Below are 22,730 nucleotides of genomic sequence, written 5' to 3'. Positions count from 1 at the left end.
GAAGATTCGAACTCGGAACTTCTTCCAACATTAGATAAAAGTATCACTAGACCAAGAGTTAGTTCGTGTGTGGTTTGATAAATGCCATCGATACTTTTCTTACCAATGGAACCAGGAATCTTGTAAGACCAGTGAGCCCTTTTTCATGAAAATAATGCAACTGCAAACTCCTCTTAAACTCAAAGATTTCAATTTTCGAAATATCATATATTGTAAGAACATACTAGGACACTGAGTTGGCAGTCCTGATCTCAGGAAAATATGAGGCTCTTAGAATGACCTAATGTCTAGAATTACGTTAATCCATGTTGTATTGATAATATCATTGTTATATTCCACCACCACCACAGCCTACCAATGCTAACTCAAACAGCCTACAATTGATCTACTGAAAATTGATTACATCTCTATCTCTCTCTTGCTCTATCTCTATACATATTACATATGCTAATGCTGGACAAAATGAGCCCAAAACTTTATGAATCTAAGCGTGCATAGATTTGAAACCCTCTGTAAGAGGCACCACTTTTGCCGAGAGCTTAGACTGCAACTTTGATACAGCTTGACGAATGTCCTGCAATTGAAGGAGAACCGTTCATTGACTAATTTCTGAAACAAACAGATGATCAATGGACATACGATTTCCTCAATGATATTCTTATGCAACAACACGACATAAGCTACCACAGGATTATTAGATGTTAGTATCAGAAACAAAGACAAGGCTTGGTTCAGATAAGTAATACCTCTAAATGGTAGCGGGAGGAGAAATGGGTCAACAGAACTGACTTATTTCTAATCCATTGGGCGTTTTCAATGATCTGCATTTGTAACACAGATTAAATTTAAAATCACAGTTTATGTAAGATGCAATATTGTCATTAGTTAATGAAGAGAGAACTATCTAAAAGTCAGAAACAATTTTTAAAACCAAATTTTCACATGCCTCGTCTATATGAGTATGACCATGTTGTCGTGCATGCTCAATGCTGCACCCTTCATCCAGAAAAGTTGCCTGTCAAAGATCTCACCCATCAGAGCTGATTTTTCACCAAATTATGCAACACTCAATAAAGACCATTAAAACATTTTGAACATATCACTCTACCACAATGCTGAGCTTTTTCAATGCCTAGACAAATGCCATTTAGACATAGAATTTGCGACAAAATATCTGAATGTAAGACATAAAAAAAACAGCTACTTAGAACGACAACTTAATGGAGTGTTTAATGTTGAGGAACTATATGCAGTGTTTACACCCTACTGCAAGTGTATGACTATATTTCTATCTTCCAATCTAACAAACAGCACTCCTAAAAGGATAATTTTTCTACACACCTCAGTTATAAGAACCTTTGCCCTCAAGGCATCAGCATTGCGTGGATCCAGCATATAGTCTGATGTTGTATCCCCTGTGAAGGCCACCTCTGGTGACAATATAACATCTGTAATCTAAAAAGGAAAGTTCAAAATCAATATCAGCTCATTGAAGATGAAAAAAAAACTATTCTGCAGCTAATACAAACCTCCACACCAGACTTCTTCAATTTCTCAATCTGTTTCCCTTTTAGATGCATGTACTGTTTCTTCAGCTTTTTTCTAACTGAGTAAATAACATAACCCTGAAAAGAAAAAGAGAAGTAGAGGAATGCTACTAGATCATCATACATTAGCAAGCAACAACAATAACAAACAGGCCAGTGGGGATATGCTCCCAAGACTTGCCACATCAGCTAAGGGGAACAAAGGCATTATGTAGAATTTTAAAGCCATTATGGGAGTAGAATTTTACAATCACTAATGATTTCTATGGCATCTCTAAAAACTATAATCAAATTTCAAAATCAGGCAGAATGCAAATAACGAATCCTAAATGGCCTACCTGGCTGGGTATAGCATGATCAGTCCTAAATGGCCGGACAACAAGGTTATTCCGCATTTCATATGTCTCACCTGAATCCAAAATTGCAACATCATTTCTGGCATGAAGAGATATAAATAAGCCCACTAAACCAGCACTACATACCCACATCCAATGCAACCAAATCAAGGTTCAATTCCACGTGGCCCATGGTCTGGTGAATGTCTATTAGCTTCTCCACATCCTCTTTGATACAAGGAGGCACAAATACTGTTGGAGGTTTTAAGTTGTACAAACCACGGCTGGCTACATACATTGGCAGCCCACCCTGAACCAATAAAAACAGTTTAAGCACATACTAACATTTTAACTTCCAAATGAAGTAAATAGCTCAGAGTGTGAGAAAATTAAATTCAAGCAATTTTGGACACAGCTAGTCATCACACCAAAACTGCTTTTACACAAACCTTATAACTTAGACAACTTAAAATAGCAAATTTCAAACTTTAAAAAAAAAAATTAAAGAACGCCAATGCTCAATGATACAGTATTTTCACAATTATTGACTTATAAACTTGATCGAAGCTAAAAAGCTATAAACAATGGCAACTGTGGACATAATGACGCAAACCAATTATGGGTACCCAACAGAGGAGAGCAAGAGGAGCTCACAATATGATCAAGATGAGCATGAGTGATGAAAACAAAGTTCTGATGAATGGCCCTGGAGGGGCACCTGCCGATGTCGAAAGCGCACTTGAACTCTGGGATGATAATGCAAGTCTCATGGCCACCAATTGAAAGACCCTCAATGGAATAGCCTTCCAAGTCCACACCTTTCCGGAGAACCTGTGACCGGGCTAGCCGGTACTCGTCATCCTCGATTGCTCGGCCGAATGCCGGTAAAAGAGGTGACCCTTTAAGAGAATTTACAGGTTTGGAAAGAGTTTTCAGTGAAGTTCTCTGGGTTTTTGGCGTCTTTGAAATGGGTGGGTGGAATGGGAAAATTAGAGGGGCTTTGGAGGGTGAAATTGTCAGAAATATTTGCATATTTATTGTGGATTTGAGTTGAGAGAGTAGCGCATAAGATAGCAAACGAAGGAGAGAAGAGAACAAGAGAGACTGAGAGAGAGGACTTTAGAGAGGTTTTTCTCCCAGCGAGAGTGGATTTTGTTGGTCCGAGTAAAAGTACAGATATTTTGGGGGAACTTATCTAATTTAGGAGGGAGAAGACGCTGAACGCTGCGTTTTGGCTGTTCTGTGGCGGGTTTACAGTTTGCAATCAAGGATTATAAAACGATACGTTTTGACGGCAGTAAACTGGGAAAAGGAGACCTTTGTTTAGGCTTTGAATCAAATGAAAGGTGAAACAAACCCTATTAATTATAAAACAGAGCAAGTAATTTGCAATAAATTAGCAGTGAAATTGCATAGAGGGGAATGGACATTTAACTACAATATGTACATAGGTGTTGTTTCATCGTTCAAGAAGTTAGATAACAATTTCTCACAATTCAACTAGCAGAAGGGTTGTTCTTGCATCTGAACTTTACATATGAACATTGAACTTTATGGTACAAAGAGGGAAAGTTGATGCTTTGAACCCTCATAAGCAAAGACAAAGCCATGTTTTATGTATGTACTTAGACAAAGCTGTGCAGAAGCCAATTAAGATTCTGTAAGCGTGATGCCGTGCTATAAATTACATCGCTGCAGACAATAATTCTTGAACTTGAGCAGACTAGTTCGGCGTTTTGAAGAGTGAAGCCGTGAATGATTGGTAAGGGGAATCCCTTTCCGAGGTGTGAGTTCACATATGGCAAGAAAACAGTCTGAATAATTGTCCACATCACTGGCTGCAATGTAAGACATATCAAGCGTTTAGTTTAAAATTAATGCAGGACCTAAATTTTAGTTTGAGGAAGCTTTTATAAAGCAAGAGTACCTGAATTAGATACAAGCGAAGATTGCCAATATTGCTCCACTTCAATGACATTGAAAAGTCATTCAATTTTATGCTACCAGCAAGGTTATTTCCTGAGATTTTAACTGAACCTGATGCACTAATGACCTGAAAGAACATAAAATATTTCTTATTATTTGTTGTAAGATGACAAACATGATTATCATCATAAATAACACAAATTATTCCGAGCGAAAAGTAAAGATTATCACATGACATAACTATTCAAATCTTCCATCGATAAACTTACCAATGAGATGCAAGCCACTGGTATTACTCTGTTTTCTTCCAATACATCAATGATCAGGTCTGCGTATATGGTAGCATCAATATTATGCTCTGAGATCCTCACGACTGGAGGAGAAGATAAGGAAACATTCAAGTCCATATCATGGTTTGGATATTTCTTGTATAGTTGGGGAACAATAAATCTCCATCCAGCAGTGTTCAAAAAAGACTGATCTGGTATTTTATCCACAATCCATTGCATAAATTCTGCCTGCCCAAAGATAGACACTGTCTTTATTAATAGTAATAAAACATCATGCAGGCAAGAAGGATATTATGCAATGATAAATACTTTAGAGAAGCAATTCTAAGAAACTCCACGAATATTTCCCAGACTTACATTAAAATATGCATCTCCTACAGAGTTGAACACAGCCTCATCCAGTGAAATTCCAAGCATTTTAGATGAATCTGAGCAGGAAACTAATGCTTGTGAATCCTTATTGCGGTACTTAGAGACTGAGGCATTTCTTCTTGCAAATAAACCATTAACCTCAAACCCTATGGAAGAATTACTCAATACTGGGTCATTCACAAAAGTGACATTCAAAGAAGTATTATCATCCAATGGCATCTCCTTTGGAAGAGCTTGCAGAAGTGAATCAAGCTTTACAATCCCATCTTTGAGTTTCTTGGTGACAGAAGTTTCCACTGCAGATCCTATTTGCTCTTCAAATGCATTAATCATCCTAAAGGAAGAAAAGGAAATGGATTATTCACAGAAGGAAAATCAAAATGCTGATCCTTCTCTTCGACTGAAAGGTGCATAAGTCATGCGGGGGGAGAGAGAGAGAGAGAGAGAGAGAGATACAAGATATAAACTGCTAGCTTCTAGATATATATAATAAAAACCTGACGCAAATACAGAAGGGGAACAGCAATTACAAGTGCAAACACTTCTCCACAGCCAATAGAAAATTTGCATACCCTTGATAAAGCCAAGAGGCTCCTCCATCCAGTTTTATGGAAATATCTTTAACGTAACAACCACAATCCTTGAGGGTAAGCTTTAAAGTTCCATCTTGTATCCCCAAGCCTAATGTGAGTCCAACTTCCAAGCCTTCAACCTTAAGCAGAAGCAGCACTCATCAAACTTCCTTTGTTAATGGACACGAAATGAACAGAAACACTCTTGAAACGGATAAGGTTCAACGATATGCAAAGCGCATGTACTTCAATTTCCAAAGAGAAACCCAAATTCGTTAAAATGATCAAAAAAGCGAGCAAATTTCCATGTCATAGCTATATCTATAAAATCCAGTAACTATTATACTAATGATATCCGTGATGCCAAACATAAATAATAAAGCAACCCAGTTCCTTCCCAAAAGCCAACATTATTTGGATGAAATTCAGTCTTGATAAATAAAAGTTGGATGATATCAGATCAATAAACATGTGTACACACACAAAAACATATCTTTCTCAAAGTCCAATACATTTTAAGAAACAAAATAACAAGAAAAATAAAGTAAAGCAATCACATCTATAAAATTCAAGGATCACTCTCTCACTAGCCACCCTGAACGGGTCACTCTCATACTCGAACTTATTATGTAAACAAAAGCACTACCTTTATGTGAAATTGGGGATGCACAAGCTATACAACAATAATACCACCAAGTGCAATCATACGCAGGCAACTATGTTCTTATCTACTACCACTAACTCCATTCGAGCATGCCGCACAATAAGGCAACTTAATTTTCATATAAGCATCCTTATCATCTAAAACCCAATTGCATATATCAAAAACTATCTTAAAGTTCATTTTTCACCTATTGATTTGCAGAAATTAAACCCCCCAAAAAATGAAGAAAAGAAACAGCGTAAAATGAGCCCATAATCAATCAAAGAAATACCTGAATAGAGGCACGACCTTCATCTGAAACAACTACAGGTGCAATCCAGGTACTATAGGAATAATACCAACTCATGCTCAGATTGCATGTGGTCCCTGAAGCAATAATGGCAATTCCATCATCTCCCAGCTTGAAATACGAGGAACCAACATCGATTCCGTAGATTGTGATGTTGGAGAGCACCATATTAACATTCCCCAGAAATGGGATCCTCGTGGATTTCGAAATTTGGGGCAGTTGCAGTGGGATTATGGAAGAAACAGCCTTGGTTATGAGCAAGTCCTTGAGAAAATCAAGACCCTTTTGGGATATGACTATGGATGTGAAGGCGTCGTCTGTGGCTTGGACTTGGAGATGGGTCTGCGTTGAAATGAAGAATGAAACTATGATAAGCAAGACAATGGTTGGTGGTGCCATTGAGGTCTCTGGGCAAGAGAAAAAAAGATGAATGACTTTGGCCATCCCATGGCACAAGGAGAAGATGGAAAAAGCGCACGGCTTTAACTAACTTAGACAAAACTCTTGGTGGAAATGTCGAGAAAACCCCCAAACTTCTATATATTTTCCTTGGTTGGTCAGTAAGTTTTAAGCTGTCGTTGAGTGAAAAATTGGATCTTTCTGGGGAAGAAAGGAGGCCAAGAAAAATGGCATTACAGGCTGCTGGGGTTTCAACCTCCAAGGTGCTTGTCCTCGTTGGAGCAGGTGAGGTTTCTAAAAACTTAATATATTTCTTGGTTCCTCTTTACCCTTTTGTTACCTCTTATCATCATCTTTGCTCACTTTATTTTCCAGTCTGATTTAAATTCTTGAAATTTCAATGAAAATAGCAACTGGGTTATCTTAGCATATGAACCTTATATTCTTACTTTGGGTTTTTGTAGCTGCCTAGGCGTGTTGATTGTACAAATAGCAATTCAGTTTGTTAACTGAATGATAATTCAGAGCAGCTTGTCTTTCGGCGGCTGTGGCTGTTGGACACAGATTTGGAGTTTAGCCATTTTTCTTATTCTTCTGGGGTTGTTAATTACTAAGTGGGTTCTTGTTCATTTCATAAGGAATGATCCTAGTGCTTCGAAAGTATAATTCCTTTTTTTTTTTTTTTTTTTTTTAATAATGAGAAATTTTAATAGGAAGGAAAGGAAAAATAGGTATATAATAAGAGTCAACAACAAAGAAACAGAAAAAGCATTGAAGTACTTTTTGTCATTGGCATTGCAAAAGTACTGTATGGTACTATGGTTTATGAAACACAGTTTGTATCTAGTTCTTTGCTCCTTTCCATTTATCACTATTGTCCTCTAACTATTTAATACTTTTGTTCCCTTTCACAATTTAGGCTTGACCGGTTCTATCGTTTTGAGGAGCGGGCGATTATCTGATCTTATTGCACAGCTTCATGAGTTATTGAAGGGCGTAAACGAAGCTGAGATTTTGTCAGAGAAATATGATGGTGCAATTATCAGAGCTCAGGTATTGCAACTTCTTGAATTCAATTAAGTCTTTATGCTTAAAAAGATTCAAAGTTTGCGAGGGATACTGAGTACTGATGTTTTGTCATCATAAAAAATTGGCAAATGGTCCAAGTTTAATTTAGTTTCAGTTTGGAAAGTATTTATATTAATATATGATGGTTCAATCAGTATTGGCATCTATTTGAAGCGAAAAAATTATTGTATAAAAAAGGAGAAGCTGCTTTTTGCTTATCTTTATTTTTGAGCTCTTTAGAAGGTGAAGGTGAAGGGGAAGGTGGAGTTCCTAGGTTAGGTTATCGGTACTGTTATAATTTTATTTTTTTTAACTGTTTACCCTAGTTATCTTATGCTCGTAGACACAATCTCTTTGCACAGTTTGTATACTTATATTATATGTGTCTTTACCTTCAGATTCAACAATTGGCTCAAGAAATCAGGGAGTTAACCTTATCTGGCCCTGTAACCATCTTCAAGGAGAACTCTGCCTCCAGTGGTATAAACATTTCCTCAGAGGCCTTAGTAATCAGTTTTGTGTGTTTTATAAATTAGAGTTTGTATGAATTCTTCAGAAACCACCAATTTATTTCCTTCGGGAATATGGTTAATATTTTTTCCACATCAGGAGTTAATTTCTATTATGTGCAAGATTTTGTCAAATCTTAATCATATAGATGAGCTCACACATTTCATGTCAGCACAGGGAATTATGCTTCATATTTAGTTCCAGCTGCTGCACTCGGTGCAATGGGCTATTGTTACATGTGGTGGAAGGTAATTCTACCTATGACAGAACTCTGAAAGTTTGCGGTCACACAAACACATTCTATTAAGTTCTGCACTTGTGAGGATTTGTATTATTGCTGATGTATGGGAATGTTTGTGATATTGTGCAGGGCTGGTCATTATCTGATGTAATGTATGTAACAAAGCACAATATGGCAAATGCTGTTGCAACTGTGTCCAAACAATTAGAGCATGTCCATGAAACATTGGCTGTAAGTCAGATTCGTCGCCCATTGTGTGGTTGTCTTTTCTAGATGATAGTCCTTAAAAGGGTCTGCGGCACACTGCCATCTCTTTTTTTCAGTCTACAAAAAGGCATCTGACAAAGAAGCTGGAAAACTTGGCTTGGAAGATGGAGGAGCAGAAGGAAATAAGTGAGCTTATTGCAAATGATGTATGGTACAATGTATTTACATACTTTAACATAAATAAGCAGATGCTGTATACTTAAGATTAGGGGATCTTATTATTGAAATAGGATTGATGTGTTTTGCACTTCCACTTCCTCTTCCTTGGCTGAATCATAATCATTAGGGCAAATAGGAGATTCATTTACCTTCCATTCAGTGTCTCTTTTGTGGTACATCTTTTCAAACAAAATTCCTCTCATAGCATCAGCATCTAGTGCCATTTGAACTGGGAAGCAATTAGTAATTCAGTGTAAGGAGATATAATGCTGATGGCATCCTAATAAGTACTATCTATGTTGATATTTATTTTCCATTTCATTTGCATACAGGTGAATGAGGTGAAATCAAACCTTTCTCAAATTGGGTTTGATGTTGAATTAATTCATCAAATGGTCGCTGGGTTGGTGAGTTGATAATTCTGTCTTTTATGTATATCTTTTATTTTAGTCTGGCATGCTTTAAGCTTATCGGATTACTTATGTTGTATTTGTTGATTGGCTAAACAGGAAGGGAAGGTCGAGCTTATTGAGAGCAAACAGGTTATATTTTTGGTTATGCCATCACCTCAAAAACCTTGTGCATTATCTAATTTCTTTATGCTTCTGTAATGACTGATTTGCCCCCTTTTTCATAATACAGGATGCCACCAACTCAGGTCTATGGTATCTATGCCAAGTAGCAGAAGGCTTCAAAGATGGGTTGGATGCTAAACCATTTCAGGTCAGATATTCTCTGTGTGTTCATTTGAAAACTGACTATTAAATGAGCTAGATGAGATTTCTATCTGGTTAGTCAATGAGATTAGCTTACTTTGTGTCGACATTGTCATGGACTCATTGTCTTTCTCCACATTCAGTTACTAAGTTATCTCAGTTGTGTATTGGCAGAATGTCTCTGCTAAGCTAGGAAAGCATTCAACAATGGCTTTAGAGGATAAATCACTCAAGGTATCTGCAGCCTCATTTTCTTCTGCTTTCCACATAAGCTGTTTTTATTTACTTGTGACATGTTCCAACTTCCAACAATACTTCAGGGCCTACAATTCCTTGCTGACACTAAGGAGCCAAGCGTGACTGAGAAATCAACGACAAGCGCGAAAAAGAATGATCCCGACAACTTCCCTGGGGAGGTTCCAAGAATGAAAACAAGAATACACAGGTCATATCCAGTTGGGATTGCTTTGACCCGGGACATAACAGGCTCGGATTTGTGATTTTTTCTTCTTTTTTTTTTTTCGGGGTTTGTTTTTCTTCATATGTGATTTATTTTATGAACCCCCTTCATATTGATTCTTGCTGTAGTTTCTGGGACTCATTTGTATTTCATTTGTGAGCATGGGTGTGTAAGTTCTCTGCTCAGGAAAGTGCAGGGATTGCAATTTGTGGTTGCGATGACTTCATTGTCATACATGTATAAAATAAAGTCAAATAATCTGTGTTTTGTGATGACGTTTGGAATATATAAAAACTCTGGTTTGCCAACAAATTCCACACAAAAAAATTTAAAAGGGAAATCATAAAGTGATCAAAACCCATCAAGCATGGATAGAAAACTTAGGCCAAGCAATAGGAGATAGGGCGAAATATTTTTTTTTTCAGAAATTTTTTTTTTTTTTCTAAACTACTTTACTGTATGGAGAAGGGGATGGAACTTGGTGTAACGGGGCCGGCACAACAGCGGCATGCATGTCTTGGTCAACTAGGCTAACCTGTATATGCAAAATATATAGGCTTAAATGTCAAAATGGTCTCTGTGTTTTACTTCATCGGCCACTTTAGTTCTCGTGTTATCAGTTTGGTCAATTTGATCTTTGTGTCTGTATCCGTTAGCCAATGTCAAAATGTATATACATTTAAGCCAATTATATATTTTTTTTTTGGTGAGAGATAAATAGAAAACTGAGGCCCATAAGTCCATAGACTCCCATGATTGAACAATTTAAATCCAACCCAAATGTGTCGTTGAAGTAAGTTTAGTTTGACCCGGCCTATCTTGAACCGACTTGACCTTGCGGTACAAAACGAGCAACTTGCTAGGGCTTTTGATTTATTCCACAGCTCTGATTTTTCAGGTTGTGCTCCTCCTTCGAATTTTGCAAGTTTCACCTTTTCGCTAAAGAGAGGTATTGTTCTACCTTCTTTCTTCAAATTTTAAAGCAAATTTACTTAATTGTTTATTCAATAATTGTTCTTCTGCGATTGTTATTGATTCTAGGGTTTGCTTCTGTCATAATTTCCCTGTAAATCGCTAGAGCTCTACGTTGAATCCTTTTGAGAATTTGATCTTATATATACTGGTGTTGAATTTCAGAAAATTTGCTATTCCGAAAGTTTCCATATGTTTTATATTAGGGCTAAGTTTCCGGTGCAACTTTTTTCCTTTTTTTCCCCCAAATTTTGAATGATTTTCTTCCTTGAAATTAAGTTTATATACGAATGATTAAATTTTGAACTTTTTTTAATTCCCCCAAATCGAAAGAACTGGTACTTCAAGTTGTTGAGACCTAGGATCTATTCTGTACTGGAATTTGATATTTATGCACTGTTATCTTAAGAAAAAGTAAAAATTTAAGTTTCTAAGCGATTCTATTAGGTGGGGATAACTTTTTATTCTTGTTTTTTAATTTTTCAGTAGTAACTGCAGCTTATTCAGTAGTTAGATTAGGGACACAATATTTAGAAATTTGCAAAATTTGATTTTTTTTTTTTCATATCTCCTGAAAACTTATTGATGGAACTGAAAATTGTTTGAGTTGTTCCTTAATGGTGAAAAGGAGAATTTGTAGTTGTAGCCAACACAGAATCGGACTTAGTTCTTTTGGGGATGGAGTTTATTTACTTTATTGTTTGTTTCTTCCCGTTCAAAATATGCTTTCATGAATTTTGAGTCTGCAGTAAATCATGAAATTTTTGTGTTAGTTGAGTAATTGATCAACTTCTACAATTGGTTAATCTTCAACTTTGACTATCTGACTTTGGTTGCAGAAGCAGAAAAAGTAATCATGCCGAAGAACAAGGGAAAGGGAGGAAAGAACAGGAAGAGAGGTAAGAATGAAGCCGATGATGAAAAGCGTGAACTTGTGTTTAAGGAAGATGGACAGGAGTATGCCCAAGTGCTTCGTATGCTGGGTAACGGTCGCTGTGAAGCCATGTGCATTGATGGGACGAAGCGACTTTGTCACATCCGTGGTAAGATGCACAAGAAGGTTTGGATTGCAGCCGGTGATATCATTCTTGTTGGTCTTCGTGACTATCAGGACGACAAAGCTGATGTGATCCTCAAGTACATGCCTGATGAGGCTAGGCTTCTGAAGGCATATGGAGAGCTTCCAGAGAACACACGTCTTAATGAGGGTATTGCCGGGGGTCTTGAAGACGAGGAAGAAGGCGGTGCTGATGACTATATTGAGTTTGAGGATGAAGATATTGATAAGATATAGAGGTTCCAGGATCAAATCTATTTGGATGTTATATTTTACCTTTACCTGTTCGCGGTTAATTGGCACTAATATAAGTCAAACTTGGATTGGCAGTTGGCTCTTTATGTGGTTTTGTATTTCCAGATGGGGAATTGGTCATGTTCCATGTAACATCTGTTATTATTAATACATCTGTTATGTTTGTGTTTGTTTTTTTTCATTTAATGACTGCTTCCATCATGGTGCTTCTTTCCATTCTCTCTGTTTGCCGTATTTTGCTCCTTTTTACCTAATTCATCTGAGTATTGATGCTTTGGATTGCCTTATTTTGCTTCCTTTTACCTAATTCATTGGAGTATTTGTGCTTTGGATTCACTATGACTTAGTTGGGCCCTTGGAGTTGAGGTTCTTATAGTTGCCCTTGTTTTGAATCTGGGTCTCAGATAAGTTATTGCCCATGAGATACCAAGCATCAACTTATATATTCATAAATCAACTCCTTTACAAGCATGGATTTTTGGGAATTCTAGCTTAGGTTCCACTTCTAAACTAAATAAGATGGAGATTTGTTCGTTAACATCTACATGGGAAATCAATAACACCATTTGAATCCTCATACAAGGTGCATGGTAAGCAGTAAGAAATAGCCTTATTTACTTTAACAGGGGCAGATTAAGATTATAATCGGAAATTTATAATCCTTAAAATGAAGCATTTTTGTACTTGATTCTTCCTGTGTTCTTCGGGTTGTGCTCTTTATCTTTTTCAGCCTCCCTTGAACAATCCTTCTTGCTTACCTGTACCAATGTGGAAGCCACAATCATTGAGTGCTGGAACTTAGTAATTTTTTTCTTCTAGAAAAGACTTTATGCAAGCAAATCCAGTAAGAAGGTAGAACACCAAAGGTTTGGTGTTTGCATTTTGCAACCATTGAGCTAATTTCATTTCAGAAGCTCAGTTTAGATTATGCTCAACTGGGGCACACGCTTACCTTGGGATATTCTTTCCCACACTCATAGCTTGGCGCAGTTTTTCGCCTTGATACGCTTCTTGTAGCCTTAAACCTGTTTTGAGTTGGACTATAGCCATCTTTCTCTTCTGCTGTTGTTACTGGGAAGTTATCAAATAGGACATTCACTTCATTAGATCCGCAGCTCTCTTTTTCTTCACCTGCCCCGTCGAACAATTTCTTTCCGATAATAAATCTTTGGTTGCTGTTAATTGGCTCAACATGATTGCTCATATGACTTTCGACTGAGGAGATTTCAGGAGGGCGGGTTGCCATCCACCGTTCCAGCCAGCTCCATCCCATGTTCTGTTCTGTGCCATCAGATGTGGTGTGTCTTTTCTTTGAACAGATCCTTAGCTACAAACAAATAGGAAAGTTGAATATTCGACAATCGTAACACGAGTCTAGGACATCTTTCAGGACTCAATTTCATATGTACCTGTTGTGAAAAGGCATAAGCCAGTGCTCTCTCACGCCTGGTCGTTGCTTCCAGTCTGTTCTGAATCCTCATTTTTGATATGTTGCTACTCACCGTGCTATCATCCCATTCTTCCTGTAAATTTCAGCAAATCTTAAGGATTGTATGTGATTCGATATCAGTACGTTTATAAATTTCTGTTGCATTCACTAATCCCACCCTGCACATGAAATGTCCTATATTCCATGTGGAGTACAAATGCATGACCAACAAGGCTATGATGAAGCCATTAATGCTAAATGTGCTTAATTAGTTTTCATGAAGCAGAAACAGTACATCCGGAAACTAAACTTAAGGTTTCAGCTGGTTCTCCTTCTACCACATTTGTTAACATTATGTAATTCTAACAACTAAAAGGTAGAGTTGTTTCTGATCTACCTTCAGCTTTAGTTCCTGAGTTCTAGCTTTCTGTTGCATCCGGCGGTGAGCAGCCACATTTTCTTCTTGAATTGAGTAGACATCCACAGAATTTCCCGTTTGAACTTCAACTGATGTGCCCAGAGACTCCATACTTAGACTTTCTGGTCCTACAATAAGCTCCTGCTTACCATACTTCGATTTAATTCCTTCATTTTGACACCTAGTCTGAAATCCAAGCAGTCTAATGACTATTAGCCACAATTTCCAGTGCAGTAAAGCAGATTTTTCACAAAGTTATCAATGAATAGTATATTCTAAAAACAATTTTGAGATGACTGAGTTTTCTGTCTAAGTTGAATTATAACATAAATCCTTGTACATAAGCATGCTAATTATTTCTATCAAAGATCTTTAAATACTTTATCTTGAAATTTATATGGACAATAAAAGTTATTTCTACAAGATGATAATTTTGAATGGAGTTACCAGAAAGCCTCTAAATGCTAACTGGATGATGGTTGCTGCTTGCTCTTCAGACATAGTTTTCGAGACCGAAAATTCCTTCTTTGCCATTTCCATATCTTCCTTAGTTACTTCTCTTTTGTTGCCATCCTTGTCTGTTAAGTCTTCTGGCATCGGTTGTGTAACGGTAGCCTCAGAGCTCTTAACCGAAGAAGAATCGTCCTCTACAAGGACTGAATTGAGCTGTGTGGGAGTGGGAGTAACCACAGAGCTCTTAACTGAAGATGAATCATTTTCTGCAAGGACTGAATTATATTCATCCCCACATAAGTATGATCTAACAGAGCTCCATCTTCTCCTTTCTGTCATATTGCTCCTTACCTGATGCCATAGAAGAAAAATAAACAAATGATACAATTTATATACAGCACAAGAAACAGTAGGGGGTTGAATTATATGAATAAACATATATAATTGGACTTACATTGCTCTCATGAGTTCCCAAAGACCTATTTCTTGAAAAGACACTCCTGACCAAACCTCCATTGATACCCATCTCAACTGAGGAAACCCAAAGAAGAAGATGCTCAAAAGAGACTGTTGCCAATTCTGTTGGAAACCATCCAGAGGAGCTGAGGTTAACATATATGCTTCAGGAAAAAGTCGATAATTGTACTGACATTTTCACTCAATTATACTAACCACACTAAGCTTCACAGGAGAAACTAATACATCTTAATTAGAGGAAAAGCACATGTTAGATAGAACTAAGTCGGAAGATCTGCAGAGTATTGAAGGCTTTAGAGCTGTATCTGTACTTTAATCACAAAAATAATAGAAGCCAGAAAAGTGAAGATTAGATAGAAAGAATTGACATGATGAGGGCATGGTGTTTTTTCTTTTGCATCTACTTTTTGCACATGGCTAGCAGCACATTGGCCTCATAAAGCTTTCTTGCTATTTGGGTTATGTCTTCCTTTCTGGTTACTTCTGCCCTCTGCTGGCTCATTGTAAGATGCCAAGTGCTGTTTATTTTTTTCTGCATGAAAATCATGCCAATAACTTTAGACTGGTTTTTTTAATTTTCTTAATGCTTGAGATGCTCAGAAAGAGGTAGAATATTAATACACACCTAATCTGTTGGAATTTAGTTCCTTACTTGTTGTTCTGCTAAGTGGGGAAGAAAAAAAAAAAAAAAAAAGCATTAGCTTTTTCCTTTTTTCTTTTCTTTCTTTTGTGTGAGATAAAAGTTTGAAGTAACTTGGACAGATGTACTACTAGGAGGGGACAGATTCGTGTTACTTGCCAAGTTGGGTCAATTTACACCGTCGTCTTCGTAACTTTGTATGCCAATTGGCCACCACAGTGAGTCCGTTCCTCTTACATTCAAGTTCGAGTCTTACTCTTCTTAGATTAGATTAATAATTTAAAGTCACCATATCATTAGAATCCAACAAAACATAAGTCCATGACAGCCTTTGACTCTTTCAAGATGTGAAATCCATTATCATCAATTCAATCCGGTGATCCCGAGCAGCCAGTTTTTGGCATGGTTGATCTTGAATTCTTCCATCACTTTTTGATGCCATTAAGATTGTTTGATTATAAATAGAGATTGGCACTTGCTCTACACTAGAGACCACTTCTTCACTATGGGACTGACATGTTACTTTTCTAGCATGAAGTTTTAGCCCAGCAATAATAGTTCCATGGGACACAAAAACAAAATCATCCAAACTTTTCATCAACCTTTAATTATCAAATGTCGTCCAAAAAAAAACAAAAACAAAAAAACAAACAAATGATGTTTTATTTTAATTACGAAAAACAAATTTTCATTAAAAAAGAATTATGAAAAACAAATAGAGTTTAAGATTAGACCAATCATACAGGCAAATAATAACAACACCACCACATCAGTTGGAGGCATGAAAAACAGTTTTAGACCCGACCCGACCCGAATATTTGACATGTTAACCCAACCCAGATTTTTATCTGATGTTTTTTCCCTGTCTGAAATTTTCTTTTCCGAGTGAACGAACGAAGCGCCAAGCATTGTGCTCACGCCGAGGTTTCACTTTTGTGTATTAGGGTTTTGCTTGTTTGCCCAGAAAGTTTGAGGGGTAAGAAATAATGTTCTGGATTATTATTGCATATTGTTTTAAATAGCAAGAGACATAAAGTTTGCATTTTGACTTAACCTAACAAGTTGAATCTTTTCTTTATTGGGTATAGCATACTTGTCTCTATTTGCCATTTCCAAGAGAAATTGTTGAGACGGAGGTCTGGAGGTGCGTCGAGAATGAGCATTGTGCCTAAAGAGAATGTTGAAGTAATTGCACAAAGCATTGGGATCAACAACTTGTCTCCAGATGTTGCTCTCGCTCTAGCTCCCGATGTCGAATATCGCCTGCGTGAGGTTATGCAGGTAATTCTTGACTTGTTTTGCCATAATTATGATATGGGTTTGTTTTGCCATTGTTGTTTTCAATCGTTTGCGGTTGTACTAGTAAGTTGTAATTTGGGAATTTGGGTTGCTTGTTTATGTGGTAAGATTGAGAATGAATAATAGACTGGTAATTATGCTAGTGATGACATAGTCTAAATTAGGTTGCTTTTGTTTTGCTTAATAGGTCTGTGCTTCTAAGGAGCTTGTTTAAGTTAAAGGAGATAGTGCAGTTGGTTATTTTTGGTGAATTGAGACACTGGAAGATCCAGTATAATTTGGTTGTAATGAAAGTGCAGGAGGCTATTAAATGCATGCGTCACTCGAGGAGAACTAGATTGACGGCTGATGATGTTGATGGCGCACTAAACTTAAGAAACGTTGAGGTGAGTGAGTCTTGCAGATAATTAAATTAACATGGTGGTTTTGTTTATTCTTTTGAATCTCATTTTGCTTATTCTACTCCTCACCAGCCAATATATGGTTATGTTTCTGGGGGTCCTTTGCGGTTCAAAAGAGCTATTGGACATAGGGACTTGTTTTACATCGACGACAAGGATGTTGAATTTAAAGATGTAAGAATTACTGAGTAATCTGATTACACTTTCTACTTGATTTTGTATGTTGCTTTTTAATGTTCCATATTTCTGTTTGACTATAGGTGATTGAAGCTCCTTTACCAAAAGCGCCACTTGATACTGGAATTGTTTGTCACTGGCTAGCTATAGAAGGTGTACAACCTGCAATTCCAGAAAATGCTCCTGTAGAAGGTTTGTCTCTAATATATAGATTGTACAAATAATTGTTGCTCGCAAATCACACTTCCAATTTAGGAGTTGTAGTTGTTCCAGAATATGAAAAGGTTGAACCTCTGTCATTCTGGGAATTAGCTTTGGTAAAACAAAGCATTCTATGGGGTATATGACACTATCTAAGGTTTGAAGTTGTATGTAGCATGAAACGTGGTCTGCAGCGTATGCCACATTCTTTGTTTTGTCTGCTGGAATTTAATTTATGTAAAATGTATGGTGAAATGAATCTGTTTTTCAGTGATAATTCTTTTTGAATATATTATGGGGAACTGGAATAAACTTAATTTTCAACTTTTCTGCTTTTGTTAGCCCGGGTTTGTAATCTAACTTGTGTTCTTTTGTTCTGTGTCTGTAGTACTTGCAGCTCCTTCTGATAGTAAAAAGTATGAACAGAAGGATGATGGAATTCCCGTTGACATTAAATTACCAGTTAAGCACATATTGTCTAGGGAACTTCAGGTAATATTTCACTGTCTGCTCTTATATTTGGGTATTTCTTCATTTTGCATCTTGTTTACATGTTCTTTCTTTTTGTTGCCTTTGCAGCTATATTTTGACAAAATCACTGAGCTTGTCGTGAGTAGGTCCGATTTGGTTATTTTTAAAGAAGCATTAGTGAGTTTGGCCACTGATTCGGGACTTCATCCATTAGTTCCTTATTTCACATGCTTTATAGCTGATGAGGTGAGAAATCTTGAAATTATTGCTGATAGCTACTATACGAGTGTGATATATAGCCATTTGTTACTTATACCAACTGTTCTTAATTAATATCAGGTTTCTCGTGGTTTGAATGATTATCCACTTCTATTTGCTTTAATGCGAGTTGTTCGGAGTCTTCTCCAGAATCCTCACATGCACATAGAACCTTATGTAAGTGTTTCTTTCTTCTTTGTTTCCTTCTTTTCCTTGGAGAGCCTCTTGTAAGTTAATGTCTATTCATGTATTTTATACGGTTACTTGAACGTCTATACAATCATGTCTAAGTTGAATTCGGTCTTTTCCTGGATTGACTCTTGGGGAGGCTGATGGTAGTATCTCTAAACATATGTTATGGTGGATGCAACCCTGTTAACTTGTTGGACTGACCTTCAAAAGATATCACCTATACTTTTTCCTTACCTTCTTCTTGTCTTTTTTTCAGTTCCTTTCTAGTTATGAACAAAATTTGCACATTCATATTTCTGTATGCATGGATTGGTAATCATTGTTTACCTTCTTCAAACTCATCCTATTTATATTGAGTGGTTCCCTTATCTGGACTCCGTATTTTTATCATGGGGCTAAAGCATGTAAGATGGTAGTTAAGATAAAATGTGTTATTTATATGGCAGTTGTACTCTGACACCTCTGTTTTTTTCCTTTCCTTTTGTTTTTTGGGTCAGCTACACCAATTGATGCCATCTGTGGTCACTTGCCTTGTTGCGAAAAGGTTAGGCAATAGGTTTGCTGACAACCATTGGGAACTTAGGGACTTCACTGCGAACCTGGTTGCTTCAATCTGCAAAAGGTTAGGCTTTTCATTTGCTTGTATTTAAATTTCTGTTTACCTTCATGCATGCTTATCTTTCAGTTGGCATCTCCTAGTCTTCTCTTGTGACTTGAACTTGGTCATGTCCAGACCCAGTTCCACTCTTTCGTGATTTTGGTTTGTTAGGCAGCCTACTGTATATGAAGTGCACATTCTGTTCAGATTCTAGTTAATCTTTGGTTTTTTTTTTTTTCTCTACGCTATATTGTTAGAATAGAACACTTGTTTCTGTTAACACTGTAACACGGTCGATGCTCTCAATCTACCAAGTAAAATTGTTGTTTTGAAAATATTGCTCTAGATACGATGGAGGTGGATCTCTGTTTTCCATTCAGATTTTGGGTGTGAATTTGACATCTTACCTATGGAATTGAAGTTTCTGAACTGTTGCAGGTTTGGGCATGTCTATAACACTCTCCAGTCCCGTCTTACAAAAACTTTGGTCAATGCATTTTTGGACCCAAAGCGGACATTGACTCAACACTATGGTGCAATTCAAGGTTTAGCTGCTCTAGGCCCCAGTGTGGTAATACCTCATGCTCCTTGCAACTAAGAAATTAATTTACAGTTATCCAGTGCATTTTTTGGACTATGAGTTCAACTTGTAGTAATATCCCTCGTGGTTCTTCCCATAAGGTTCTTCCTTCCCCGTTCTATCATTTATTTCCATACATGAGAAAAGATAATTACTGTTAAATGAAGCTAGCTGGCTCCCTGGTTATCTTTTTTAGTCTTCATTCTGATTCCTAGAAGGTCAATAACGATGGAATGGAAGATATTTGCAATATTTTTTCTCTTTTGCTAATGACTACCTTTAGAAAAGTAAAGATAATATATTAAAACACATCTAGAAAACTAGAGATAAATTCCTCAGTACGTCTGAACTTTTATTCTGCTAAAGGCCATTTAACCCCCCTCTCCCCCCTTTTCTAGGCTATGGTGATATCTGAATCTTTGTTTCACTAGAAACCTGCATCTTTCTTGCGGGATTTGTGTTTTGTGGGAAATATGCATCTTCTTCTTTTTTTTATTACTTATGGTAAGGATTTTTAGCCGTTTGTGATGTTTTTCCAATGCAGGTTCGCCTTCTTGTGCTGCCAAATCTGGAGTCATATCTGCGACTTCTTGAACCAGAGCTGCTTCTTGACAAGCAAAAGAATGAGATGAAGAGGCATGAAGCTTGGCGTGTTTATGGAGCCCTGTTGGTGAGTCTCTTTTCATACCTTTATATATCGTTGGAAAATTTTTAAGAAAGGCTTGCTAATGAGAGTGTGCTTATTCCAGAATGCAGCGGGTCAATGCATTTATGATAGGCTCAAGATGTTCCCACTTTTGCCATCTCCAGCACCCCAATCTTTCTGGAGTACCAGTCAAAGAGTCATTACTATGCCAAGTAAGACCTTCAATGAGTGTTAATGTATGCTTGGTTTATAATAAATCTCATTTCCTGATAATGTAGATTGGTTGAATGATTTGTTAACTGCTTTTAAGTAGAATAGATTATACTACTTAATTTGATTAAACGAGCATGGAACTATAGCATATATGTGGGTTTCTGCTCCTCTTTCACTGCATGCCTATTGCATGCTGCACATCAAAATCAAGGGAGCTGCAAAACTCTGAATTGCATTTGCTAATCAACTAAATTACTGGGATAATTTGTAAATGCCTGGCAATAGAATTTAGATTATACTACTCGAGTGGGTATACAAGAAGCACTAGTACTATGATATTTATGGGTTGGGCACCTGTAAGTTGCATGTTGTATGGGTTTCAATTGTAACACGCCAGAACCATGGGTGCAAGAAAGAGTTTTTGTTTTCCCTTCCCACCTGCAATCCTTTTCGGTGCGAGATTTTGCTCTTATATGTACTAAATTTTTGGCATAATGAAGGAAACACCCTTTTGATGTATTTGAAAAGCTGATAAATGGGGTTGATTGTCCAATAGGGTGAAGAATCCTTAGTTTTCAAGGTTATTATTTAGATAAAATCTTAACTCTGGTTCTCCTATGCATCATCAAGATAAACGCAAGGGAAGTGTGGAGCACATGGAAAAGCAACCACCCCTGAAGAAAATTGCAACTGACGGGCCTACGGGTTTAGTGCCAACTAATTCTTCACCGTCTCACATGGAAGTAGAAATAGCAACTCCAGCCCCTTCAGGGGATACTGATGCAGCCCCCCCATCATCTTCTGGGCAGATGCCTAATGAGGGCGTTTCAAACAGCAGAAGTAGAAGGGACAGGGCTTCTGGTCGGTCTCTAAAGAAATCAGCTCTGCTCACTCAGGTTTGGAAGGATGACTTAAATTCTGGGCATCTCCTGGTATCGTTGTTTGAGTTGTTCGGTGAAGACATTCTCTCCTTCGTTCCAGCTCCCGAGATGTGTTTGTTTTTGTAACTGTTTGTAGAAATCTCGAAACTTATGATTAGATGTACATAGTAGAAGATAGATTGAAAGATTTCAGGGACAAATTTTTGTAAAAATGAGTAGAAAATTGTCTTATGTTATGAAACTTTACACTCAGAAATCATGTCGTAAAATCCAAAGAATTACAGTGAATTTTACTTTTCATTAGCAAAAAGGAAATCAAACATCAAAATCAACAATACACATACGGTTCTTAAAAGTAGCAAGTTGACAAGTACAATCTAGTAATGAGCTTAATTAAGCAGCTGCTTAATTTTGGTGGACTCTCTTTCCACAGCTTTCTTCAGGAAGCTATCTTCTTCCAAAACCATTTGAACTGGCAAGAACCCCATCCCATTGGCCATAGCAAGCATCATACGCTTGGTTTCAGCCTTGAACTCTTCCAAATCAACGGCCCCATTTGAGTCATGATCAAACTGCACGAACAGAGAGTCATAGACACGAGCAATCTCTTCTGGGTCTGGCTTCACATCAATGCCATAGTGTGTCTCGAAGACCCTCAGAGACTGAAGCTCCTTCAACATCTCTGCATAACAGAGTAGACCATCATGGTTAGTGTCAAGATTACCAAAACGATGATGTACCGCAAGGTTGAATGCCTCTTCATCCTCCACAAAGTTGACAATTGTGGCACCATCCAATACTTCTACGCTCATTTTCTCTTAAGCTAGCTTGAGTTTTGATCACAAGAAGGTTAAGCTTTTGATTAAGATGGGGAACAAATTGGTATTGAGGGTATTTATGGACGCATGCATGGGGGACAAATATTGCTCTTTTGGCCCATCGTTTCTCCAATCCACGGGTTTTATGTTTGTTAGTACCCAAACCAACTTTACATTCTGAAAAGAAAAGAGAGACCAACAGGTGATTGTTCCAAAATGTACGGGTGGAATATATGGGTTATATATGTGGACTTTCATATTAGCCGCATGATTTATTTGAATATTAATTTAATTTAAATTTAATGAAATGATTATATGGCTAATATGTAGGCTCACATGAGAAGTTGTGAGAATGTGAAGGTAAAGAGTCCCACATTTGAAAGTTGAGAAACCTAGCAAGGGCTTATAAGGAGTTGGGTTACTCTCCCCATTGCCAGTTGGTTTTGGGGTGGAACCTCAACTTCCTTCAGAAGTTATAT

At 37.3% G+C, this 22,730-nt stretch overlaps 7 protein-coding genes across 9 annotated transcripts; 3 read left to right on the top strand and 4 right to left on the bottom strand.

The window, feature by feature from the left end:
* Positions 1–276: 276 nt before the first annotated feature.
* LOC117620820 (tRNase Z TRZ2, chloroplastic) lies at positions 277–3,192 on the bottom strand. Of its 2 annotated transcripts, none has more exons than XM_034351059.1 (8): positions 2,537–3,192; positions 2,030–2,192; positions 1,886–1,956; positions 1,530–1,625; positions 1,342–1,455; positions 947–1,015; positions 747–821; positions 277–574 (listed from the first exon to the last, which is right to left on the bottom strand). In XM_034351059.1, exons 1-8 carry the CDS (start codon positions 2,912–2,914, stop codon positions 485–487), a joined length of 1,056 nt encoding a protein of 351 aa, XP_034206950.1. In that variant the 5' UTR covers positions 2,915–3,192; the 3' UTR covers positions 277–484. The 2 variants fall into 2 exon arrangements, with proteins under 2 accessions (XP_034206950.1, XP_034206949.1); XM_034351058.1 differs by having other exon boundaries at positions 294–609.
* A 72-nt stretch (positions 3,193–3,264) lies between these two features.
* On the bottom strand, positions 3,265–6,468 carry LOC117620819 (putative BPI/LBP family protein At1g04970). Its single transcript, XM_034351056.1, has 6 exons — positions 5,978–6,468; positions 5,043–5,182; positions 4,456–4,804; positions 4,078–4,326; positions 3,810–3,935; positions 3,265–3,720 (listed from the first exon to the last, which is right to left on the bottom strand). The coding sequence occupies exons 1-6, from the start codon at positions 6,437–6,439 to the stop codon at positions 3,508–3,510; spliced, it is 1,539 nt and encodes a 512-aa protein (XP_034206947.1). The 5' UTR covers positions 6,440–6,468; the 3' UTR covers positions 3,265–3,507.
* Positions 6,469–6,549: 81 nt separating this feature from the next.
* LOC117620822 lies at positions 6,550–10,090 on the top strand. Its single transcript, XM_034351060.1, has 11 exons — positions 6,550–6,679; positions 7,314–7,447; positions 7,861–7,942; positions 8,150–8,220; positions 8,343–8,444; positions 8,537–8,626; positions 8,972–9,046; positions 9,149–9,181; positions 9,282–9,362; positions 9,530–9,589; positions 9,676–10,090. Exons 1-11 carry the CDS (start codon positions 6,622–6,624, stop codon positions 9,853–9,855), a joined length of 966 nt encoding a protein of 321 aa, XP_034206951.1. The 5' UTR covers positions 6,550–6,621; the 3' UTR covers positions 9,856–10,090.
* Positions 10,091–10,597: 507 nt separating this feature from the next.
* On the top strand, positions 10,598–12,300 carry LOC117621053 (eukaryotic translation initiation factor 1A). 2 transcript variants are annotated; one of them, XM_034351313.1, is made up of 2 exons: positions 10,598–10,764; positions 11,627–12,300. In XM_034351313.1, the coding sequence occupies exon 2, from the start codon at positions 11,644–11,646 to the stop codon at positions 12,079–12,081; it is 438 nt and encodes a 145-aa protein (XP_034207204.1). In that variant the 5' UTR covers positions 10,598–10,764; positions 11,627–11,643; the 3' UTR covers positions 12,082–12,300. The 2 variants fall into 2 exon arrangements, with proteins under 2 accessions (XP_034207204.1, XP_034207205.1); XM_034351314.1 differs by having other exon boundaries at positions 10,619–10,764; positions 11,633–12,300.
* A 211-nt stretch (positions 12,301–12,511) lies between these two features.
* Positions 12,512–15,304, bottom strand: LOC117622245 (protein IQ-DOMAIN 1). Its single transcript, XM_034352849.1, has 6 exons — positions 14,854–15,304; positions 14,394–14,750; positions 13,926–14,132; positions 13,509–13,622; positions 13,052–13,426; positions 12,512–12,857 (listed from the first exon to the last, which is right to left on the bottom strand). The coding sequence occupies exons 1-6, from the start codon at positions 14,923–14,925 to the stop codon at positions 12,762–12,764; spliced, it is 1,221 nt and encodes a 406-aa protein (XP_034208740.1). The 5' UTR covers positions 14,926–15,304; the 3' UTR covers positions 12,512–12,761.
* Positions 15,305–16,320: 1,016 nt separating this feature from the next.
* LOC117622125 (transcription initiation factor TFIID subunit 6-like) lies at positions 16,321–21,711 on the top strand. The gene is made up of 13 exons (XM_034352678.1): positions 16,321–16,492; positions 16,605–16,797; positions 17,115–17,201; positions 17,289–17,390; positions 17,477–17,585; positions 17,983–18,086; positions 18,174–18,311; positions 18,405–18,500; positions 19,013–19,137; positions 19,552–19,684; positions 20,238–20,363; positions 20,443–20,551; positions 21,183–21,711. Exons 2-13 carry the CDS (start codon positions 16,672–16,674, stop codon positions 21,557–21,559), a joined length of 1,632 nt encoding a protein of 543 aa, XP_034208569.1. The 5' UTR covers positions 16,321–16,492; positions 16,605–16,671; the 3' UTR covers positions 21,560–21,711.
* On the bottom strand, positions 21,690–22,318 carry LOC117622126. The gene has a single exon (XM_034352679.1). The coding sequence runs from the start codon at positions 22,243–22,245 to the stop codon at positions 21,823–21,825; it is 423 nt and encodes a 140-aa protein (XP_034208570.1). The 5' UTR covers positions 22,246–22,318; the 3' UTR covers positions 21,690–21,822.
* Between the last annotated feature and the right edge of the window lie 412 nt (positions 22,319–22,730).

Source organism: Prunus dulcis, chromosome 3 (genome assembly GCF_902201215.1).
Source record: "Prunus dulcis chromosome 3, ALMONDv2, whole genome shotgun sequence".
In the NCBI taxonomy this organism is placed as follows: Eukaryota; Viridiplantae; Streptophyta; class Magnoliopsida; order Rosales; family Rosaceae; genus Prunus; species Prunus dulcis.
This window is presented reverse-complemented; position numbering and strand designations above follow the sequence as displayed.